General features: G+C 37.2%; 1 protein-coding gene across 4 annotated transcripts in view; it reads left to right on the top strand.

Annotated features, from left to right (window-relative positions):
• TOPBP1 (DNA topoisomerase II binding protein 1) overlaps positions 1–21,136 on the top strand; it is a 141,168-nt gene that overhangs the window by 9,478 nt on the left and 110,554 nt on the right. For all 4 annotated transcript variants that reach the window (XM_087945257.1, XM_026678507.2, XM_087945256.1 and 1 more), the window contains 7 exons: positions 1,589–1,758; positions 3,980–4,143; positions 4,879–5,111; positions 5,734–6,032; positions 6,779–6,951; positions 7,215–7,426; positions 19,066–19,364. In XM_087945257.1, coding sequence (XP_087801383.1) covers positions 1,589–1,758; positions 3,980–4,143; positions 4,879–5,111; positions 5,734–6,032; positions 6,779–6,951; positions 7,215–7,426; positions 19,066–19,364 — 1,550 coding nt within the window. The remainder of the gene's footprint in view (positions 1–1,588; positions 1,759–3,979; positions 4,144–4,878; positions 5,112–5,733; positions 6,033–6,778; positions 6,952–7,214; positions 7,427–19,065; positions 19,365–21,136) is intronic.

Below are 21,136 nucleotides of genomic sequence, written 5' to 3'. Positions count from 1 at the left end.
CTAGGAGAAGAACCTTTTCTGCCATGGCTTCTGCTTTTGGAACATTGTGCCAAAGTGAGATCTGCACTCATTCTTTTCATCTTTTGAAAGGATCCAAGACCTACTTTGCCAACAGTCTGAGATTTCAATGGGAGTATATTATTCTGGATGTGGTTAAAGGGTTAAAATAAGACCTCACCTTCTCCCCACATGCATCTTGCTCCCTCCCCATCTTTATTAATATTAAGATAATTTATTGTTTCTATTTATTGTTTTAATGTTTTATATAATTGCCTTTATTGATTATAAGTCACTAAAGTTGTCTCTAGGTGATATAAGCAGCATATAAATTTAAATAAGTGTGCATATGATCTTTAAAAAGAGGTGCATCTTGTGGAAATGCATTTGAAAACCTATTCAAATCAATAAAACAACCACATCTTTTTGCACTCATGAACCCCCCCCCCCAAGGATCTATGACAACTCGCTTCAGCCAACTCACTAGAGCCAACTCACCATGGCCAACTCACCACAGGACAAGAATTAACACTAATACTGAAAAATAAGGAAATAGAATATTTAAAGGATGCTAAAGAAAGGACAAAATAAAATGTAAATGACAAAAATTAAAATAATTTAAAATTACGTTAAATGGTTAAATTGAATAGTTGAATTGTCCTGCAGTGAGTTATTCTGTAGCAAGTTGGCAATAGCAAGTTGGCCGTGATGAGTTGGTCATGGCGATTTGGCCATGAGTTGGCTGTAGCAAGTTGTCCCATTCCGCTTCAGACATGCTCCTACAAATTGCAAAGTGTATCTTTCAAAGGGTTTGAAGAACTCTAGTGAATAGCAAGATGAGTTACTTGATTTGGTAGCTATGATTGAACTACATTTTCCAGTATCTTTTTTTCATTGGTTTTTTTTAATTTACTTTTTATTTTTCAAATTTCTATACCACAGTGTCAAACTCGTGCTATCACATTGCTGTCATGTGACCTATTGCAACTCCCCCCCCCCCTTCATGGAGCTGGGGTGGTTTTGGCCTGTGCATGATGCATCTGACCTGTAGGCCACCAGTTTGACACCCCTGCTCTATACCATCCATCTCAGCTTTGTGCCTCTGGGTGATTACATTGGTTGCGGTTGCTGCAAATTGAAATTCAGTGACATTTGCAGAATTACAAGCTGTTTACATCAATATATAAAATAGTATCACTCTTACTTCCACAATTCTATCAAAACCAGTGGGAAAAAGATGTTTTTATTGAAGATAAAGAAATTCATAATTTTTCCTCTTTCAATGTCTATTTCCCTTTTGCAGTATTTCCTAAAAATAATATAATCAGAGTAATGTGTCCTGAATAATGAATAAGCCATTACTTTGTAAGCATTAGAAATACTAAGCGTTTTTAGCATGCATTGATAGTAAATTATGTTATACTTAGCATAACAGAAGGAAGAAATTAATGGAGAATGAAAGTTAACTAATGTCCAGTATGATTTTTATTTATGCTTAATCATCTATGAAATGAGAAAGTATAGTTGATATATTGGTGCAATTTTCCAAAATCATTCATAAATAACTTTTTTATCTGAATTTTATTTAAAGGTCAAACACTTTCGGATGTTAGTCATATTTCAAATATCAACTTAAGTGACATTAATGAAACATCATGTAGTTCTGTTTTGAATAGCAGACTGGAGCCTTCGCCTGATGATCTGAACAACTTGAATATTAGTTCTTTGCAAACACGTGAGGATTTACTGGATGGATGCCGAGTATGTTTTTTGAAATTGCATGTTCAATTGTAAAATTACCAGATAATTCTATAGATTTTAGAATTTGTGAAATTATATTGTTCATAAATGTAACTAAGCAGAATCTGATGTTTCACTCTGACTAATCGGTTAAAAGCAATTGTCCATTATTGCACCTCTGATTGAAAAAAAGAAGGCAAATGCCATTACTTAGAAACTCTGTGTTAAATTATTTTCTTTTAGTTTACTTTTTTATTGTCATTGCACCTTGTACAACGAAATCAAACACCATCTTCAGTGCACATCATGACCATGACCATGAAAATAAACACAAACACACATCCTTCATCCTTCACACATTGAACCGGAAACCCCCGACACCACACCAACACTGCACTATACAGCAGAATTCAAAAGAGCTACTGCCCTTGGATAGAAGCTGTTTTTCAGCCTATTTGTCCTTGTTTTTATTATTCTTTACCATCTGCCAGATGGTAATAGTTCAAAAAAATGGTTCCCAGGATGAGATGGACCTTTGAGAATGTTTTGAACTTTCTTAAGGCAGCGGGAGCTATAAAGCTCTTCCAAAGAGGGGAGAGGGCAACCAATGATCTTCTGGGCAATGACATTAACCCTCTGGAGTGCTTTCCTATCTGCCACTGTGCAATTGGCAAACCATACAGAGGTGCAGTATGTTAAAATGCTCTCTATGGTGCAGCGGTAGAAGGTCACCAGCAGTTTTTCATTTAGTTGTTTTCTAAGAAGTCTCAGGTAGTATAATTTATGCTGGGCCCTTTTGACCAGGGCTGCAATGTGGGCACTCCAGGTCAGGTCCTCTTTTAGGGTAACACCCAGAAACTTAAAACTGGCCACTTGCTCCACTCGGTCTCCATTGATAAGCAAGGGCTGGATGTCTGATCTGTTCCTTCTATAATCCACTATAAGCTCCTTGGTCTTTTTGGTGTTGAGGACCAAGTTATTGTCTCCACACCACGAAAGCAGCCGGTCCACCTCATTTCAGTAGGCAGGCTCATCCCTCCCGGAGATAAGTCCCACCACTGTATTTTAGTGCAATATCTCCTTAATAATATAGCAAACTAAAAGAGATCAATAGTAGGAACATACGGAATAAATGCTGAATACTGAGTTGTGTTAGTATCAGAGTAATATGTAGTAAATAGTAATGAACTATGACAGCCAGTTTAGTATAGTGATTATGGAATCAGGTTAGAAATTGGGAGACTGAGTTATATTCCCTTCTGAGGTACAAAGCAAGTTGGATTACATTGAGCCAGTCACTTTCTCTCATGGGAAGGAGAGAGTGACAAATTGCTTTTGAAAAAGCAGATATGATTGAATGGAAGAAAAAAAACTATACTACAATGAACAATACTATAATGATATAGATAAAATTTGAATGATACTGTAACTAAAAGGAAGTGGAATCAATGACTTTGCTTACAGACTCTTCATTATCTTACTGAATAACACCATCGGTCTGGGTGTGAGGTGTGCTCCCTGTTTGTTTATTATTCAATAAATGTATATGGTAGTATACTTTATATATAGTAGATTTTATTGTTTTCAAAAACAAAACTTGAAATGCAAAATTACAATAAAAAGGGAAAATATGGAAGGTGGACAATGAAGAACATTTACAAACTGACACACAAAAATACAAAACCCTCTGATTAGTTTTGAATCTATAGACGTAAAGTGTGCTGTGACATTGAATTAAACCATAATTTAATATTTTTTTAGATCTTTATCTGGAAGTACTATAGGGGAGAGTTGATAGAATATTCACTCTCTTCTATGCAGTGTCCAAATTCCTTTGTAAGTTCTTTAGCTATATGTTGGGGTAATGATACAGTTAGACAAAAAGATATGTCAGTCTTCTATTTTTGGATGTCCATAGAAGCTTGGGAGGATGAGTCCATTAATTTCACCCCACCATTTGATTTGACCTTTCTTCATTATATTGTTCCTGGTTTCTTTAGAAGATGTTCAGATTTTGTAATGGATTGTGTTGACTGGGATGAAGGTTTCTTTGTCCTCTAGTAGTTCTTTGGTGTAAATTATGTTCTATCCGTGATAGCCATGGTTTGATGTTTGTAAGCAAACAAGTCCTTACTCCCTAGTTCATCCCCGAGTTACTCTTTTCTATTGGATATGGAGTATCTAATCTGCCTTAAATTAGTGTTACTATTTTAGTTCAAATATTTTTCTGCTTTTCTTGTAGATTTATCTTTGTGGCGTTACTGCCAGAAAAGTAGATAAAATGAAAACGCTGATTAATTCTGGTGGTGCAGTTCGTTTTAATCAACTAAATGAAGATGTAACACATGTTATTGTGGGGGACTGTGATGATGAATTAAAACAATTTTTGAAGAAAACAGAACGGAGGTATTGATAACTAGTTTTAAGATTTACTGGCATTTTTTAAAACTAAAACTTTGGTAAATATTCAGCATGTTAAAGGGTTTATTGCAATTTTTATCATTTTCTTAAGAGTAGTGAAGATATTTATTAATTTAAAAAACATTCTAGAACGAAATATTTAAAACTAGGGATGTGTGGATTGTGGCATATTTGAATCATCAGTTTGTGTTTTTAAAGCAATTCTATATATATGAATCAGTCCAACTATGAATCAGTCCAACTCAAAAAGTGAATTTGATTTAAGAAAAATATTGAATTGTTTCAGAGGTTATCAGTTCAATTTCCCAATACAATGTGAGAAATCACCTGAGATTTGATCAAATTGCTGTCATAGCTCTGAATCAAGCCTTTGTTCAACTTTATTAAAAATATATAGAGAAAAGATTTGTAAAAAAATAAAAGAATTAAAGGATTGATTCTCTACAACTCTGATCTCCAAAGATGTAAACATCTAAGACAATTTATGTATAAACTTTTAAGTAAAGGAATATAGATCATGATTACAATGTTGTGATACAGATATTTTCTCTGGGAAAATTACTGCTTTAAATGCACACAGTTAACAGTGTCAAAAAGTCTGTACTTTAGACACAAATTTGTATTGCGTATTCTTGTGATGTTTAGAAACTGCTTTGGTTTCATAGGACGTATAGAACACTTTTTCCTACATGGTGTAATTCTTGTTTTTTTCAATAATAGGCCACATGTTGTGACAGTACAATGGCTTTTGGAATGCTTTAGAAAAGGTTATTTAATACCTGAAGAGCAATATGCCCCTGCAAGTTGTCAAGAAGTGAATACTCCATCTTCTGAGCCACCTTTTATCTCCAATAAAAATAACATGTTGAAGAAAGAACATGTGAATACTGTGGCAGCTGCAGATACTGATGAAGATTTGCTATCTCAATATGTTACTCATGATTCCAAAGTAGGTAAGGTACTGGTCCATGAAAAGCAGGGAGATGGACAGGGAAGCAGGTATGCAGCAGGCAGAATAAATAGATACTTATTTATGGTAATTAATTAGCAAATATACTCCACCATTATCTGTTCTCTTTAATTTCTTCTTTGGTGCATATGCATGATCGTTATACTTCTACATGTCCTCTTTCTATTACCAGCTCATAGTCTATGTGCAACTGTACTAAATGTCCTTAAATGTTTTGTTATTTCTTGCACTTTATTTTTTCCTTTGATATTTGGATAATTTTAGCTACTGTTCTTCAATGATTTAATTTATAGCCTGCTACCTTTTGTGTAATTATTGTCTATCAACTTGCTTCCTGGACCACATTATCAGTTCCTTTCTCATATGGAATTATTTCCTTACTACCTACTAGATTTTGTTTCTTCCGTTCTCTTATTGCAAAGCTCCTACATTTCTAAAAATTATATGATGTATTCAAACCAACTGATTTGTCAATTCCCAGATGTAACAGATTTCTCTCATAGGTGATTTAACCTTCGGTCTAAATACAAAGTGTGTCATAATTCTTCCAGAATACTTCACTAATATACTAAAAAAAGAAAATTAACATTTTACTTATCTCCTAGTTCATTTTGATGACTACAGTGAAACTGATCACACTGTATTTAAAAATGGAAAAGAAGTCACAGTTAGTTCCTTGGCAGAGTCTTCTTCAGTTGGTAAAGGAGCCTTATTCAGTGGAAGGAAGTTTCTCATTCTTGGTTTTGGCAAAGAAGATGAATCTTGCATAAGAGCTCTGATTGAAGAGAATGCTGGGAAGGTTCTGTTCCAGGAAAATAAAATAATTGCTGATTATGCTGTGGTTCCTCTTCTGGGAAACAAGGTCATATCAACTGTAGAAAATGTGGTTACAAACACATGGCTGGTAAGAATAAGTTGAAAAAAAATGTTTCAAACATATATTAAGCAAACAAAACAATAGGCAATGGAAGTATTATTGATATTTTAAAATTACTTTTGAAGAATAATATACTTCCAAATTATATTTATGCTAAATTAGGATTTGTATTTAATTATGGTCTGATTTTAGTCTTTCTATTTTAATTATTGAGATTTTATAGGAAAAGAATGCAAATATTCACATATGAAGCCCCAAACACCAATAGGACACTGTTAATAAATCATTGGGTATTTGATTAAACAGTTACAACAATTTTAATAGTTCTAATGCCTCGGTTTGTGTCAACTAGAACTGAAATTAACTTTAGAGAGTCACTTTGGTGTAGTGGTTAGGGATACAAGGTAGAAACCAGGTGACTAAATTCTATTTCCACTTGGTAAGTCGTTCTCTCTTAGCTCTGGAAGCAAACAATAGCAGTTTATTTTTTAAAATGTTGCCTAGAAAACTGCAGTGACTTGTCTAGCGAGTTACCAGAAATCAGTGCTGATTTGAAGACACAGAATTTAATATAATGCTAACTTTAATTCACAAAACATTTGCAATACTATTTGTATTTAAAAATAAGAGTTTAAGATGGCATTGTTGTGTTTGTTTTCAAATAATTCTCTACAATCATATACCATTTGATCCTTTATTGCCTCAGATTCTTGAATTACTATGGTTGAAAGCATTTCTAAGTTGTTTAATGTCTTCTTGTGTCATTATCTAAGGTGATGTGTATAGAACAACAGACTCTGATAGATCCTCAATCAAGTCCACTTTTCAGCCCAGTGCCAATGAAGGAAGGAGCCATCCCATTACAGCATTTTGTGTTGTCTTTCAGTCAGTTTAGTGGAGCAGAGAGAGAATCTTTAATATGTTTGGCAAGTCAGCTTGGGGCAAGGTCTGTACACCATTACTTTTTAAAATGCTCTGGCACCCTATAATATTAAACTTCTGTCAAGAAAATGGAGAAAATGTATATGTATTTCAAAAAGGCTAGTAAATACTACCAAACTATTTAAAAAGATTGTTTGTGATATTTATTTTTGGGAAAAAAATAGTTAAGAACTTTTTCAAAAGCTAAAATATTCTTGATAGTTTTACTTTTTAAAGGATAATATTGATACTTATGGAAAATAGCATTTTTTAAAAATGTCGTTTTAGAGTTCAGGAATTCTTTGTGAGAAGAGCCAACCCAAAGAAAGGAATGCTTGTCAGCACTCATCTGGTGCTAAAAGAGCCAGATGGTTCTAAATATGAAGCAGCAAAGAAGTGGAATCTTCCTGCCATTACTATGGCTTGGCTATTGGAGTCTGCTAGGATGGGAAAAAAGGCTGATGAAAACAAATTCCTGATTGAGAATATAGACAACAAAGGTTAGTTGGAATGGAGCTGCATCTGTATGTGCTCACATCTGTGTAAACAATAGAAGCATTCATATATTTCCTTAGGCACCCCACCCATAAGCATTTTTTCTACTACATTGTAAAGAAAAATAACATGTAAGTATTATTGGTTGCTAGATGACACTGATGTTGCACTAAGTTAGGACACTATTAATAGGGTTTTGAAAAAATGCGCCATTCTTTCTTTTGATAAAAGTATTCATTTTACCTTCTGCTTCACACAATAACACGTATGTGACATCTCCCTGGTACTATTCTGTACAATTTTCACCAGTGTTCTTTCCTAACTCATGAAATATAGTGATATATCAGTAGATTATGCAGGTCTTTAAATCTTTCACATTGCTTCTAAATGCTCAAAGTCATTCAGTAAAGCTTTGCAGTTGAATGACATTTGGTCATTTAATCCAATGCTTTTTACAACATGATCCCTTGATTAGTTTACTTAAAGGTGGAACAAGGATTAAACATAATCATGCAAACATTTGAAGGTTGCTACCTGGCATAAAGCAGTGATTTCTTTCTTGACTGCCTATCCCAGTTTAATTTTCTGTTTATAATTATATGTATTATTTGCTATCATTGAAATAGTATGTTGGTATCCTAGCATGTTATAAAAATTATTAGCTAAAGCATATTTTTTAATATATACTATATTATATACTATATTCTGGAAATATTGTATTCATGTTAGGGTTCCAAGTAACAGCCCGTTGGAAATCAAAAGTCTTAAGGCAGGGTTCCTCAAAGTATAGATTTGTTAGGCATGTCATATTGGCACAGCTGGTGAAAACCCGAATCTGAAGTCCCCCGGGTTTTCCCATCCCAGTTCAAAATCCAAAGTTTTTCCCCACATTACACATAACCATCACATGTCCCAATCAGATCTCTCTCCATCCCAGATGCCTCCCATCCATGTGCTGGTGAGAGTGTCCTTGGTTCACAGAAGAAAGAATGTTATTTTGTTATTTTGGCTACATATTCCCCTCATCTCTACTCCCCCCTTCCTGTTAAGGTATTGGAGATTTAATAGCTGACCAGCTGTTGTAAGGCTGCTGTAAATGTTGATGTAATGAGAATGAGTCAGCAGGGTATTGCCGCTTTAAAACTGAGGTTGAGTCAGCAGGGTTATTGCCATTTTAAGAAGCTGTCTATATAAGGGCGGCCATGAGAGGGTGTATCTCTCCTTGTGTTCTATCTCCATTGTAGTTCTCCGTGCAGAGTAATGAAGACTGATTACTTGCCTGATATCTTCATAATACATATATAGCAGTCTTGTATATAAACCACTGTTAAAAGACAAAACCTCTGTGTGCTGTGCTGTGCTCCTGGGTTGTCTCACAATAGTACTCATGCTGCAAACACTCTAACAGGAGAGCTTAGAGAGAAGAGAAACCCAGTGGGAGCTTGCACCAGAGCCAGAGGGGTTGTGCGACATGGTTTAATCATGGTTAGTGGCTTGTGAAGGAAAACAGGCAACATGACCTTCATTGGCATAATGGGAGGAGGTTATTGGTGTCTCAGTTGAAGGAGACAAGCTACCTTTCCTGGAATGTGAAGATGGAAATGTACCTGCAGAGGGAGGAGTTGTGGACAATTGTTACTAATCCACCAGCAGTCCTGGATGATGGGGACCAGAGGAAAAACTAAAAGGCTTTAGCCAGTATAATTCTGGCTGTAGAGGACAGTCAGCTGATACACGTGAGGGTCTCCAGTCTGCGAAAGAGTGCTGGGAGGCATTGCGCAGTGTGTATGTGAGAGAAACTGCATGTAGTAAAGTGTTGCTAACAAGGAGACTATAAAGCACAGCTGAAGCCGGGGGAGAGTATGTCCACACATCTGCAGAATATGAGAAGGACATCCCTTGAGTTAGAAGAAAGAGGAATGACATTTACTGAACACACAAGGTGTATGTAGTGCTCTGTTCATTGGAGAATTCATGGGATGTTCTTGTGACAGGTATAGAGTCTATGCAAGGGCGGGATTTAACAATGGCAAATTTAACTGGTCAATTGTTAGAGGAGAAGCAGAAATGGTTGGAGAGACAACCAGGAAAGGGAGGAGAGAACGCTCAGCACAGAGCAGTACCTACAACAGTCCAGGATGCTGGCAGAGCAGCTGAGACAATTAACATAGTGAAGAAATGCTGTATGTGTGGTTCTACTGAGCATCTCCAGAGATGCTGCCCTGAGAGGAGAAACAAGAGCAGCAAGACAGGGGCACGGGACTACTCAACACATGTGGAGCAGTTCTCCAGCGTCATTTTCCTTGGCAGCATTAATGACTGAAAACACCATGAATACTTGGTTGTTGGACAGTGGGGCGAGCCAGCACATCGCTAACAAATCCACAAGTGATTTCTGGTTTGAAATCAGCAATGCAAACACGGGCTAGCCTGGCCAATGGTCAAAGAGCTGCTGTAAAAGGGGAAGGTAATTACGGACCAGAGATAGGAGCAACATTGTACAATGTCCTATATGTACCAGCATTAGATCATAATCTATTGAGTATATCCAGGTTAGACAGGCAGGGTTATGACATACTATTTGCAGGGGGACACTATTCCATTAAGAAAAATGGAAAGATATGTACACGAGGGGTTAAGAAGGATGGACTGTACTTTCTAGGAAGACAGGAAGATTGTTGTGCATGTGCACTTACGAATGCTCCCACACTTGACAATTGTGTACATCTGTTACATAGGAAATTGACATAGTGAAGAAGATGCCAGGCCTACCTGAGGGACTTAGGATAAAGAATGAAATGTGTATTTAGATTGCGCTATTTGTAAAGAGTCAAAATCCAGGGTGTATCCTATAAGTAAGAAAGCACAAGGAATACAAACAGTATTGCAGTTAGTTCATGGTGATTTGGTTGGTCCTATGGCACCTTCTTTAGGAGGAGCTAGATATGACTACAGTAGATATGGGTTTTGTTATCTGCTAAAAAGCGAAACTGAAGTACTGCAACAATTCAGGAATGGGTAACATTTGTAGAGCAACGGTATAGTTGTAAAGTATACCAGCTGAAAACAGATAGGGGAACAGTACGATAAGTTCCAAAAATGCAGTTTAGGCATAAGGCATAGATGAACGAATCCATATTTGCAGGCTGAAAATGGAGTGGCTGAGAGAAGGAATGGTGTGATACAGACCATGAAGGACTCATTACTTGCTGATGCAGACATGAGTAAAGTATACTGGTGGGAAGCCATGAAGACAGTAAGTTATATTAACAGGATATGGAGTGTGGCAATAAAGGAAATGCCATATTTCAAATTGCATGGAAGAAAACCCTCCTTGGCTCATCTAAGGATATTTGGCAGTTATGCCTGGATGCATATTCCAAAAGACAACAGGAGAATAGGACAAAAAAAGGCCAGGAAGCTTAGGCTTGTTGGGTATGAGCCTGGATCCAAAGGGTATAGGTTTACAGATGGAATTAGAAAGTAGTGATTTCAAGATCTGCTAGTTTTTATGGAGCAGAATGATTGGGATAGGATGCATGCTAATCATGAGGTGTTCATGCAAATGCATAGCACTAGTTTACCAGAAGGCAGCGATAAAGGAGAGACGGGAAAATGGGTCAGAGGTAGATATAGAAGACGATAGACATGTGATAAAAAGCGAAAGCACAGAAACTCAGGAACAGATAATACCAAGAAGATTTGAAAGGAGTAATAAAGGTATAGCTCCTGAGCGGTTCACTGTAAGTGAGGTTAGAGTATATAGTGTTAGGTATGAACCACAAAATTACCAGAATATGTTGTCATTGCCTAAGGCAGAACAAGAAAAATGGAAGAATGCTATGGACAAGGAAATGGAATCTGCAGACGTTTATCAGTTGTTTACTCCCTTGAGATTATCAGAAGGGCGAAAGGCAGTAGGATACAAATGGATATATAAAAAGGTGTAACACGGGTGGGATACGACAGGGTTAACTACCAGTTCGGGATTTATGAGGTTCAGTGATTTATGATGTGCTTCCCTGCACGCTGCGAGCGGGTGCCTGTAAATCGTCGCCTGTAAATCGTCATCAGCATGCTGCGTGCAGAGAAGCAGCCTTTGAAACAGCCCTCTTTTCCTGCTTTTTTAACTGCAGCTGTACCTTGTTCGGCAGCTGAAGTTGAAAAATCAGGAAATAAAGATCAGGTAAGAGCCTGGGTGGGCAGGTGGGCAAAAACATCAGCAGGCATAGAACTGGTTCTATGCTGCTCTTCAGAGCTACCGGTTCTACAGAGGTGGACAAAACCGGTAGAAACCCACCCCTGGTGTTACACAATAATGAACTGCAGTGGTTCTGGTGACGTCTTCCTCGTGGACGGATCAGAGACCGCGATCGTCTGCGGCTTCGATCCATACTCTCTCGTCACCTGCATTTGGGGCCAGAACCACCCTGTAGGGGTGGTGAAGAAGGGGGAGACTGTCAGCTGGGTAGAGGGGAGCTGCATTTCTCCCTGGCTAGGCATTTTTCTCCCCTCCGAAGATGGCTGTAACAGTTGTCATTATGGCCACCTTGAAGAGGAAGAACTAACCTGGACAAGATTGTGCAGGAGTGGTGAAGAAGAGGACAGCTTGAAAACCGGGCTAAACAGGTACAACATTTAAATATAAGATACCCCGGAATTAAAATGTTAACAAATTTATAAAAGAGACAATTAAAGTAGCAGCCAGAGAAAGTGAAGAAGAAAAGTTTGACATCTGAAAGTAGCTTTGAAACCTAAAAGGAAGAAGCCAGAAGCAGATATTTGTTTGAACTGGATAAATATATGATCTTGGAACCAAACAGGCATAACTAAAGCTGAACTTGAACGTGTCAAATAAAAAATAAAAAATAGTATTTGTATATTTGGACTTTTTGGAACTTTGAATTCCTAAAGCCCTAAATAGAGAGAAAAAGTGAAAGGGAAAAAGGGTGGAATTTGGACATAATAGAGACCGCCATCTAGTGGTAAAATAAATTATTTAAGATATTCTATAACCTGGCTCCTACAAAAGCTGATTTTGATACAAAATAAGTGAAACCTTGTTACAACAAAATAGAGAACCTGGAAAATGAAAGTGGAATATTGAATATTAAAACAAAGAAAGAAGGAGGAAGAAATTAACTTGGAATTGTTTGGTGATTTTGGCATATACTTAAATTCATGGACATTGGATTATTTGTTGAATCTGGGAAAACCTGAAGAGGGGTTTTTAAAAAGCTGATCGTTGAAAATAAATTGTATAGACATTGGCTGATTACTAGATAATTGTGGACATAAAGAGTTAAGAAAGATATATAAATATACATAGCAGAAGAGCTTAAAAATGGCAGAACCTTTTTAGAATTAAAAATGGAACTAAGAAATATGAAATAAATGCTTACAAGAGAGAGGCAAGTCATTTGGTTTTGCCTTACAATTTTTAGAAATGGCGATTTAAGAGCATGAAGAACAACAAGGAGTGCCAGAGGAATTGATTAAAGAAGAGGCCATCTTTAATGAACAACTGGAGCAACGAATGTTAAAGTGAAGGGGGAGAAGAATGGGAATTAAAAACTGGAGATATGAGGAGGCAACTAAAAAGGGGAATACTTTGAAAATCAAACAAAGCAAAAGGAAACAGCAGAAAAGGGAATTATAGAAGGAAGCTTTAAAGAGGGAGGGGGATAAAAACCGGAATAAGAAAAGGAGCGGGAAAGAAGTAAAAAGGGAAGGGAAGAAGAAGTAAAAAGAACAGAATTAGGAAGTAAAGAAATATGGAAATTGAATAAAAATGAAAAGAAATTGTTTATCTAAAAGACATAGAGATAATGGTTAATTAAGAAACGAGGATTCTGCAAGGTAATGAGATGTAGAATAAAATGTATTAGAAGTAATCAAATTATTTAGTAAGTAGGAAAATATAGATTATTAAAATGGAGGACTGGAACTGATATTTTTCTTTTCTTTTGTTACTGGAAGGCTTGTTATTTGTTAAACCAGGGGTCCCCAACCGCCGGTCCGCGGACCGGTGCGGGCCGCGGAACAAGCCTTACCGGGCCGCTGGTTGCTGGGCGCCGCCATCTTTTGGTAAAAAAGTGCTTCGGTGAGCTTTCCGGTAGAAAGCTCACCGGAAGCACTTTTCATCAAAAGATGAGCGCCATGCGCTCGGTGAGCTTTTCCGGTAGAAAGCCATTTCTACCCGAAAAGCTCACGGGCGCTAAGCGCGATAGCCATCTTTTGACGAAAAAGTGCTTCCGGTGACGCCACCGGAAGCACTTTTCGTCAAAAAGATGGCGGCGCCAGTTGACGCTTGGTGCCGGGCGCTGGCGCCCAGCTAATGCCGGAACCGGCCGCGGCGTCGAAAAGGTTGGGGATCCCTGTGTTAAACTACACAAAGATAAATGGAGTAAATGTGAAAAAAGAAATTATGATAGGCTTATTAACTATGTTTAATGAATTTATAAAATATGGTTGAAATGAATTAGGATTATTGCAATAAGATTAGTATCAGTTATTATGATAAATGGAATATATTAAATTTTCTTGAAATTATAAATGCTTTTGATGTAATAGAATGGGAAAGTACAATGCGGAATCTGATTTTGAATAAAAATGAAAATAAATGGTTTATTTACATAGAAATAATGGTTAAGAATTCAGAAAGGGGACTCTGTGATGAGGTGCAGAATAAATGTATTAGAAGTAACATTGTTTAGAAAGTAGGAAAATATAGATTATTAAAATGAAAGATTGGAACTGATACTTTTTTGTTATTAGAATATTTGTTTTTTGTTAAACTATACATAGAGATAAATGGAATTAAAGTGAAAAAAGAGAAATTATGATAAGTTTATTAATTATGTTTAATGAATTTTTAGAATATAGTTGAAATGAATTATGAGGATTGCTGTAATGAGATTAATATCAGTTCTTATGGTGAATCAAATAGATCATTTTTTCTTTTTGAAATTATAAATATTTTTGATGTAATCAAAGGGGAAATGATCAGGCGGAATCTGACTTAAAAGGTATATATGTTGTGTAGTTGCTAGGAGATTTTTGTTATTTTTAAGATGATAATTAAAAAGTTAAATGATTATTGGGATTTAAAGGGGAATTAATTAAATGATATATAAGGTATGGGGTGGCACACTCCAAATTGGTAATTGTAGGGGGAATTTTTTTGAAATGTTTAAATTGAGATGGAATTTTTGAAATAATGAAATAAGAATATGCGATGAAATTACAAACCTGACAGATAGAAGTATAAAATATAACGAATATGAAGATATGAGAATTATTTAAAGTAAAAATAAATAGGTTAAGAAATGAATTGAAAATTTATAAAATAAGCTCGAGGAAAGTAAGAAAACTAATAGAAAATATGTAAAGCAATGACAAGATTTGAATTTAAATGTGAAAGATGAATATGTAATCAAAGTCATGTTTGCATGGAAATGTGAAAACCTGGAATCATGCTGTTCACTAAAAAATATGTTTTTAAAATGTGGAAAATTGAAATAGATTTTTTACAAATAATAATAATGAACAGCAGTATAAGGCACAGTTAGTTGCATAGGGATTCACACGAAGAAAAAATATTCATTATGATGAAGTGTTTGCACCAACTGTCAGACCATAAGGCTAGCATTAGTTTTAGCAGTCTCATAGATATACCATATATCATTGCCCACTATCTCTCGGTGTCGAGTTTTTTGGAGATGGAAACGCAGGATTGCAGGTGGCCCTGGGGGTTTGCTTGAAGCAGCACCGCCACTACAGCCCCATCGCTGGTGTCCACTTACGAATGGTCAAGAATGGTTGCTCTGGTTCGGGGTGCCTAAGGATGGGCTCCTTGGCGAATAATTTCTTTAGGGCCTCGAAAGTGCACTGGCAATCTAGGTACCAGGCCAAGGGCTGACTTGGCTTTGGCTTGGGGTCCTTCTCTCCCGCTTTTAACAGTTCCGCCACTTCCACAAATGCGGGGATGAATTGTCTATAGGTAAGGTAAAGGTTCCCCTCGCACATATGTACTAGTCTTTTCTGGCTCTAGGGGCTGTTACTCATCTCTGTTACAAAGCCAAAGAGCCAGTGCTGTCCAAAGACGTTTCCGTGGTCATATGGCTGGCATGACTAAATGCCGAAGGCACACGGAATGCTTTTACCTTCCCACCAAAATGATCCCTATTTTTCTACTTGCATTTTTGCATGCTTTCGAACTGTTAGGTTGGCAGAAGCTGGGACAATTAATGGGAGCTCACTCCATTACATGGTGCTAGGGATTCAACCACTGAACTGCCAACCTTTCTGATCGACAAGCTCAGCGTCTTAGCTACTGAGCCACCACATCCCTTAAATTATAGAATTGTTTATATAAGTTGGCAAACCCAAGAAGACTCTGAAATTGCTTGCGGGTGCATGGGGGCTGCCAGTCTAGGACGCTTTTCACCTTCCCTGGGTCCATTTTGATCCCTTCATTTGACACTTGGTAGTCCAGGGAGATCTTGTGGAACTTGTATTTTTGACAGCTTCATTAAGAGTTTCGCCGCGAGAAGTTTTTTGAGGACTTGGCACATTAATTTGACATGGTCCCCTAGAGTTTCGCTGAAAATGAGACTGTCGGAATATCTCGGAGTTTGGCTGACGGCAAAGTGTTCGTCCATAAAAGGAGATAATTATGACAAGCTACTACAACAAATACAAAAAGATTTGGATAATTGGGGGAAACTACAGCTTTCACTGATCGGGAGAATAGCCACCATTAAAATGAACGTACTGCCTAAAATACTGTTCCTCTTCCAAACAATCCCAATAAAATTAGGAAAAAAGTTTTTTTGAAGAACTAAACAAAATAATAATAACATTTATTTGGTTAGGGAAGAAAGCCTGAATAAAATTGGAACTTTTGCAAGATAGTAGAAGCAAGGGAGGTTTTTGACTCCTGGATTGTGACGCAGCCGCGACATGGCTTAAAGATGGGGTATATCTAAATAATAAAAGAGTTAACCATTGGGGGGCATGATCTGCAGATTGGCTAGTACATATTTATTTGGGAAGGGAAAAATAAACTGCATTCATACTTTCAGCGGCACCAAGTTAGGGATGCCCTGGTATCTGTCTGGGAGAGAATCAAAATAAACCATTCCAACATGGTTATTGACTATGGAGGCAATGGTATATCCTAATGTCCTAGACCTAAATAAAACAGTTAGATATAAAGAATTATTAGATGAGCAAGGAGAATTAAAATCAAACCAAGAACTGAAGGTACAAGGAATAGAGAAAGATTGGTGGCCATATCTACAAATTCAAACATAAGAAAGACATAGAGCAAAATGGGATACATAAAGATCAACAGGAATTAGATAAAATACTACAGGGGACGGGGGGAAATGATTACTAAAATGTATAATCTGTTAAAAGAAACAGCAAAGGAGACTGATAATCTGGGCCAAAATTTTTGGGTATAGTATTAAATTGGAAGATTGGAAAAAAGTATGGGAAATAAATTACAAACTAACATCACAGCAGCTTATAATGAGAATTTGCATAAAATTTTCTACTGCTGGCACTTACTCCTGGCAATGTTGGTTAAAATCGGCAAATTGTTGGAAGTGTGACCATGAACAGGGAACTTTTTTGTGGTAGACCTGCCCTAAAGCTAAGAAATATTGGCTCAAAGTTAACAATTCTGACACTATGATAATAAAAAAGGTTTTAGACTGTGTAAAGATGGATAGGTTATCGATGGAATTGAAAGATAGAGAAGAAATAGATTACTATGAGATTTGAAATTTATGGTATAACTGGTTGGAAGGTGGACGTAAAATAGATGGATGAAAGATATGTAGAAGTTATGTCAAGATGAGATAATATTGTCTATAACCATGTAAATAATTATGTAAATAATTGTGTCTTAAATTGAATGTAGGAATAATTGTAACAATATTTAGTAGTAACCTACATAATTAGAAATATGTCAATGTGAGTGAACACTGGTGGAAATGTGCTTTTAATTGTGAAAATATGTTAAATAAAGATTTAAAAAAAAGAATGTCGACTGGCGGTGCATCTGGGGGCTCTGGTGGCAGTTGAGCCACTGCAGGCGGGGGCACCTGCGTCAGCATCAATTGGCACTCCATCCACCCCTGGTCAGGGTAGAAGGGGGAATTAATTAGCTGGTGGGAGCCTAGGGGATGGCTGGCCCAGCGGCCAGCCAGCCAGCCAGCCAGCCCTGGCAGTCCGCAGACTCCTCTTTGCAAGGATGGGCTGGATTGGCTTATTGGCCCAGTTGACAGCTGTCAATATGGTAGATTGGGCCTATCACCTGAGGCCTTGGCTTGGTTCACACTGAATGGAACAAAGGAGGAGTGCCATGTTCTCATGGCTTGGGAAGGTGAATGTTGGGGGGTGGGGTGCCATGTTCCCCTGGCTTGGGAAGGTAAATGTTGGCTGGGTCAGAACCATGAACCCCTGCTACTGATGCTCAGCTGGCCGACTTCTCTGATAGTCCCTCCAGGGTTTGGTTTCTTGGCAATGGCTAGACTCCCCAGTCCCTGGACTCGCTGAGGTCAACTCTCACTTGAATATTGTGGTGTGCTTGGTTCGTGCTGCGGTGACCTGGCAATCCTGGAGCATTGGCTGGCCGCCAAACTGCTGCTCTGCCTTGTATTGTTCCTGAGTAGCTGGCCATAGCATTGGCTCAAGGTATGTTGGGAGCGTGAAAGCACAGTGCCATGGCTGCAGGTCGGGTCCCAAAGGATGGACTCCTTGGGCCAGGCCCTCCTCTGACACCAAGTTTGGTTGCCGCACGCTCTGTCATCGAGGGAAAGCTGAGAGTCCCAGAGCTGTCCACAGTGAGCCCGCTGGCTCCAAAAGCTCCACCGGCAGCAGTCAAGTCCTCTAGCTGTTTTTTCTCCTCCATCTTCCCTGAGTCTTCCCACTGCCTGGTAGACTGGGAAAGCAGCTGGAGCTCAGGATCCCGGACAGCAGCCCCACGTGAGCGGGGAGCTATTGATTTTTTTATAAAAGGGATTCAGGTTAATGTCAGGGTTCTAAGTAACAGCCGATCAGAAATCAAAACACCAAGGCAGGGTTCCTCAAAGTATAGATTTATTAGGCATATAATATTGGCACAGCTAGTGAAACCCGAAGTCCCTCAGGTTTTTCCCACCCAGTTCAAAATCCAAAGTTCTTTCCCACATTACACACAACAATCACATGTCCCAGTCAGTTCTCTTTCCCCATCCTGGATGCCTCCCACGCCCTTCCAGGTGCTGCTGAGCGTGTCCTTGATTCACAGAAGAAAATGTTATTTTGGCTACATATTCCCTTTAGCTATCTCTACTCCCCCTTCCCTTTTCCACAGCTGCAGCCAGCCTAGCTGTGACAATCTTGAAGACTCTTAAAGATGGCTCCAGGGTTGACAATTCACTTTCAAAATTGAAAGGGCAAAACTTACAACTCTATTGTTTATTTTGTTATATTCACTGAATATAATAAAGAATGACCAAAGTAATTTTTACCAAGGATCACTGCAATTGTAGCATAGGAGACAACACTTTTGTCTTACTGTTTATTGTAATGAAATGTGAAATAAATAATTAAAAAAATATTTTTAAATTATGCTTTAATTTTTTTTAAGGTAAACAAAAGAATCTTACAAATTCTTCAGAAGAAATGGAGACAAGTATTGCATCTACAAATACACCTGATTATCCTAGTAATGTCCTTGGAAGTGGAAAGATAACAACAGTGACACCCCTGGATGTGAATCGTTTCCAAAGTAAAGCTTTCCAAAGTGTCATTTCACAGCATATTGGTAAAAATCCTAGCCCTCCAATTGGAAGCAAGGTAGTACAGAAGGAACCCTCTCTGCATCTGGATACACCATCTAAATTTTTATCGAAAGACAAGCTCTTTAAACCTTCTTTTGATGTCAAGGTAAATATTTTGGAAACCTTGTCCCTGTTGTAAATGTTTGAGAAAAAATTAACCGTATCTGTTACAATGTAACTGAATAAATATCAATTTGTTAGTTCTAATTTTGTTTTTAATTTCAAAGCAAATTGAGTATGCTGCGTTTTAATGTCAAGCTACTTTTTATATCTATAGTTATTTATTTTACTTGAATGAATATTTTATTATATGCATAGTTCCAGAAATGAATATATTGATGTGATTATGTGATGAATCCCAATCTTTTCTAACTTCCAGTCAACTTGTTTGTTTATACCTAGGAAGTTCGTGAATGCTCCTGATCTCACTGACTCACTGCCTTTGAAGTGCTATAGTGAAACATTTCACTTTTTAAATTATATATATTTTATTTTAAATATATATCCTGGATATCATTTACATTAATCCAAATTATAATAACAGTATTGGTAATCTTTATCACATTTATCAAACTTAGATGATTCTCATAATATTATTGAAACAACAACAAAATGCTTACCACCTGTAAACCTCTAATCTTTCTGTCTATTATTTTTGTTTATTCTATAAAAATATGCGTTCTAATATTTCCCCTATCTAATTTTATTTCTGCCTCTACCAGCTTACAACAAGCTACTTTAATGTTTAAAAGGCAATTCTTTCTAGCCATCATCTCTTTTCCTCATTAGTGCTTCAACTTTTATCCATTTTTTACTTGCTTCCCACACTCCTCATCTTTATCTCTATCTTTATCTCTATCTTTCTTGTTCAATGTAAGCATTTCTCCCAGTACAAACCTATGCTGGCAATTCTCCCAAATATCTGCTCATGTCTCAGTCTCCTTATCAAAGATATATTCCTGTCTATTCAATTGTTGATTTATCTGCTTTATTTTCTTCGATCTTTCTTCCTTTATTGGCTGGTTTGTCAGTCCCATTTTTTGCTCCAGTCCTTGATTTACTTATTGATGTCGCCATTTCATCTGTTCTTTCCATTCCTTTTGCTTGCCATTTGCCTGGTCTTCCTCTTCATTGAGCTTTTGCTTCATTTGCTAGTTTTTCTGATCCATGTTTTTTCCCTGTTCATAGTTTGCTGGCAAAAGTAATCCGTTTCATCCAATCTTTCTGTTCTTTCCACCAGTTCATGAGCAGTTTGGTTTTATTCATTGTTCTTTGCAGGATGTTTTCCATTTTCTCTATACTATCCATTGATATTTTAATACTTTGGAACAACAAAGTCATTTCATTGAAAAGTCCTCTCATTTCCAGAGTTGTTCCTTCAACTCCAATCATGATAGCGATATAAGTACATTAAACAATAAAAGTCTCAATCTATTTCAAGAAGCGTTCAAAATTATAGGTTTCCAGTCATTAATAGATGGCACTTTCCTCTCAGATTTCCATGCTGCTTTTTTTCCAGCAGATATTTTAGTCAGAAGCCAATTATTTCAAAGTAAAGTCATTTATTTAGACAGGCCAATTCCAACATTTATTCCATATTCTAATAGTCCAAGCTATTTTCCAAATTCTTGGAATCTGCTCTGTAATTTTGGTCTTTTATTCTAGTTTCCCAGAGTTTCTTTTATAAAGTGTCTTTCTTATTTCCACCTGGTAAGTGCAAGACAATAGACAGTTAAAGGTCACAGCTCTCCACCGGATATCAAATATTCCTTCCTTGTAAATTTTCAGGAGTCTAGAAGTTACTTTTCCTTTCATCAATAGATGGTGCTCTCAACTTACTTTTCAACATAGATCTCAGAAATGCTTATTTTTGCAGCT

Source organism: Notechis scutatus, chromosome Z (assembly GCF_049901735.1).
Source record: "Notechis scutatus isolate UNSWTSFEM ecotype Mainland chromosome Z, rNotScu1.2, whole genome shotgun sequence".
NCBI lineage: Eukaryota > Metazoa > Chordata > Lepidosauria > Squamata > Elapidae > Notechis > Notechis scutatus.
This window is presented reverse-complemented; position numbering and strand designations above follow the sequence as displayed.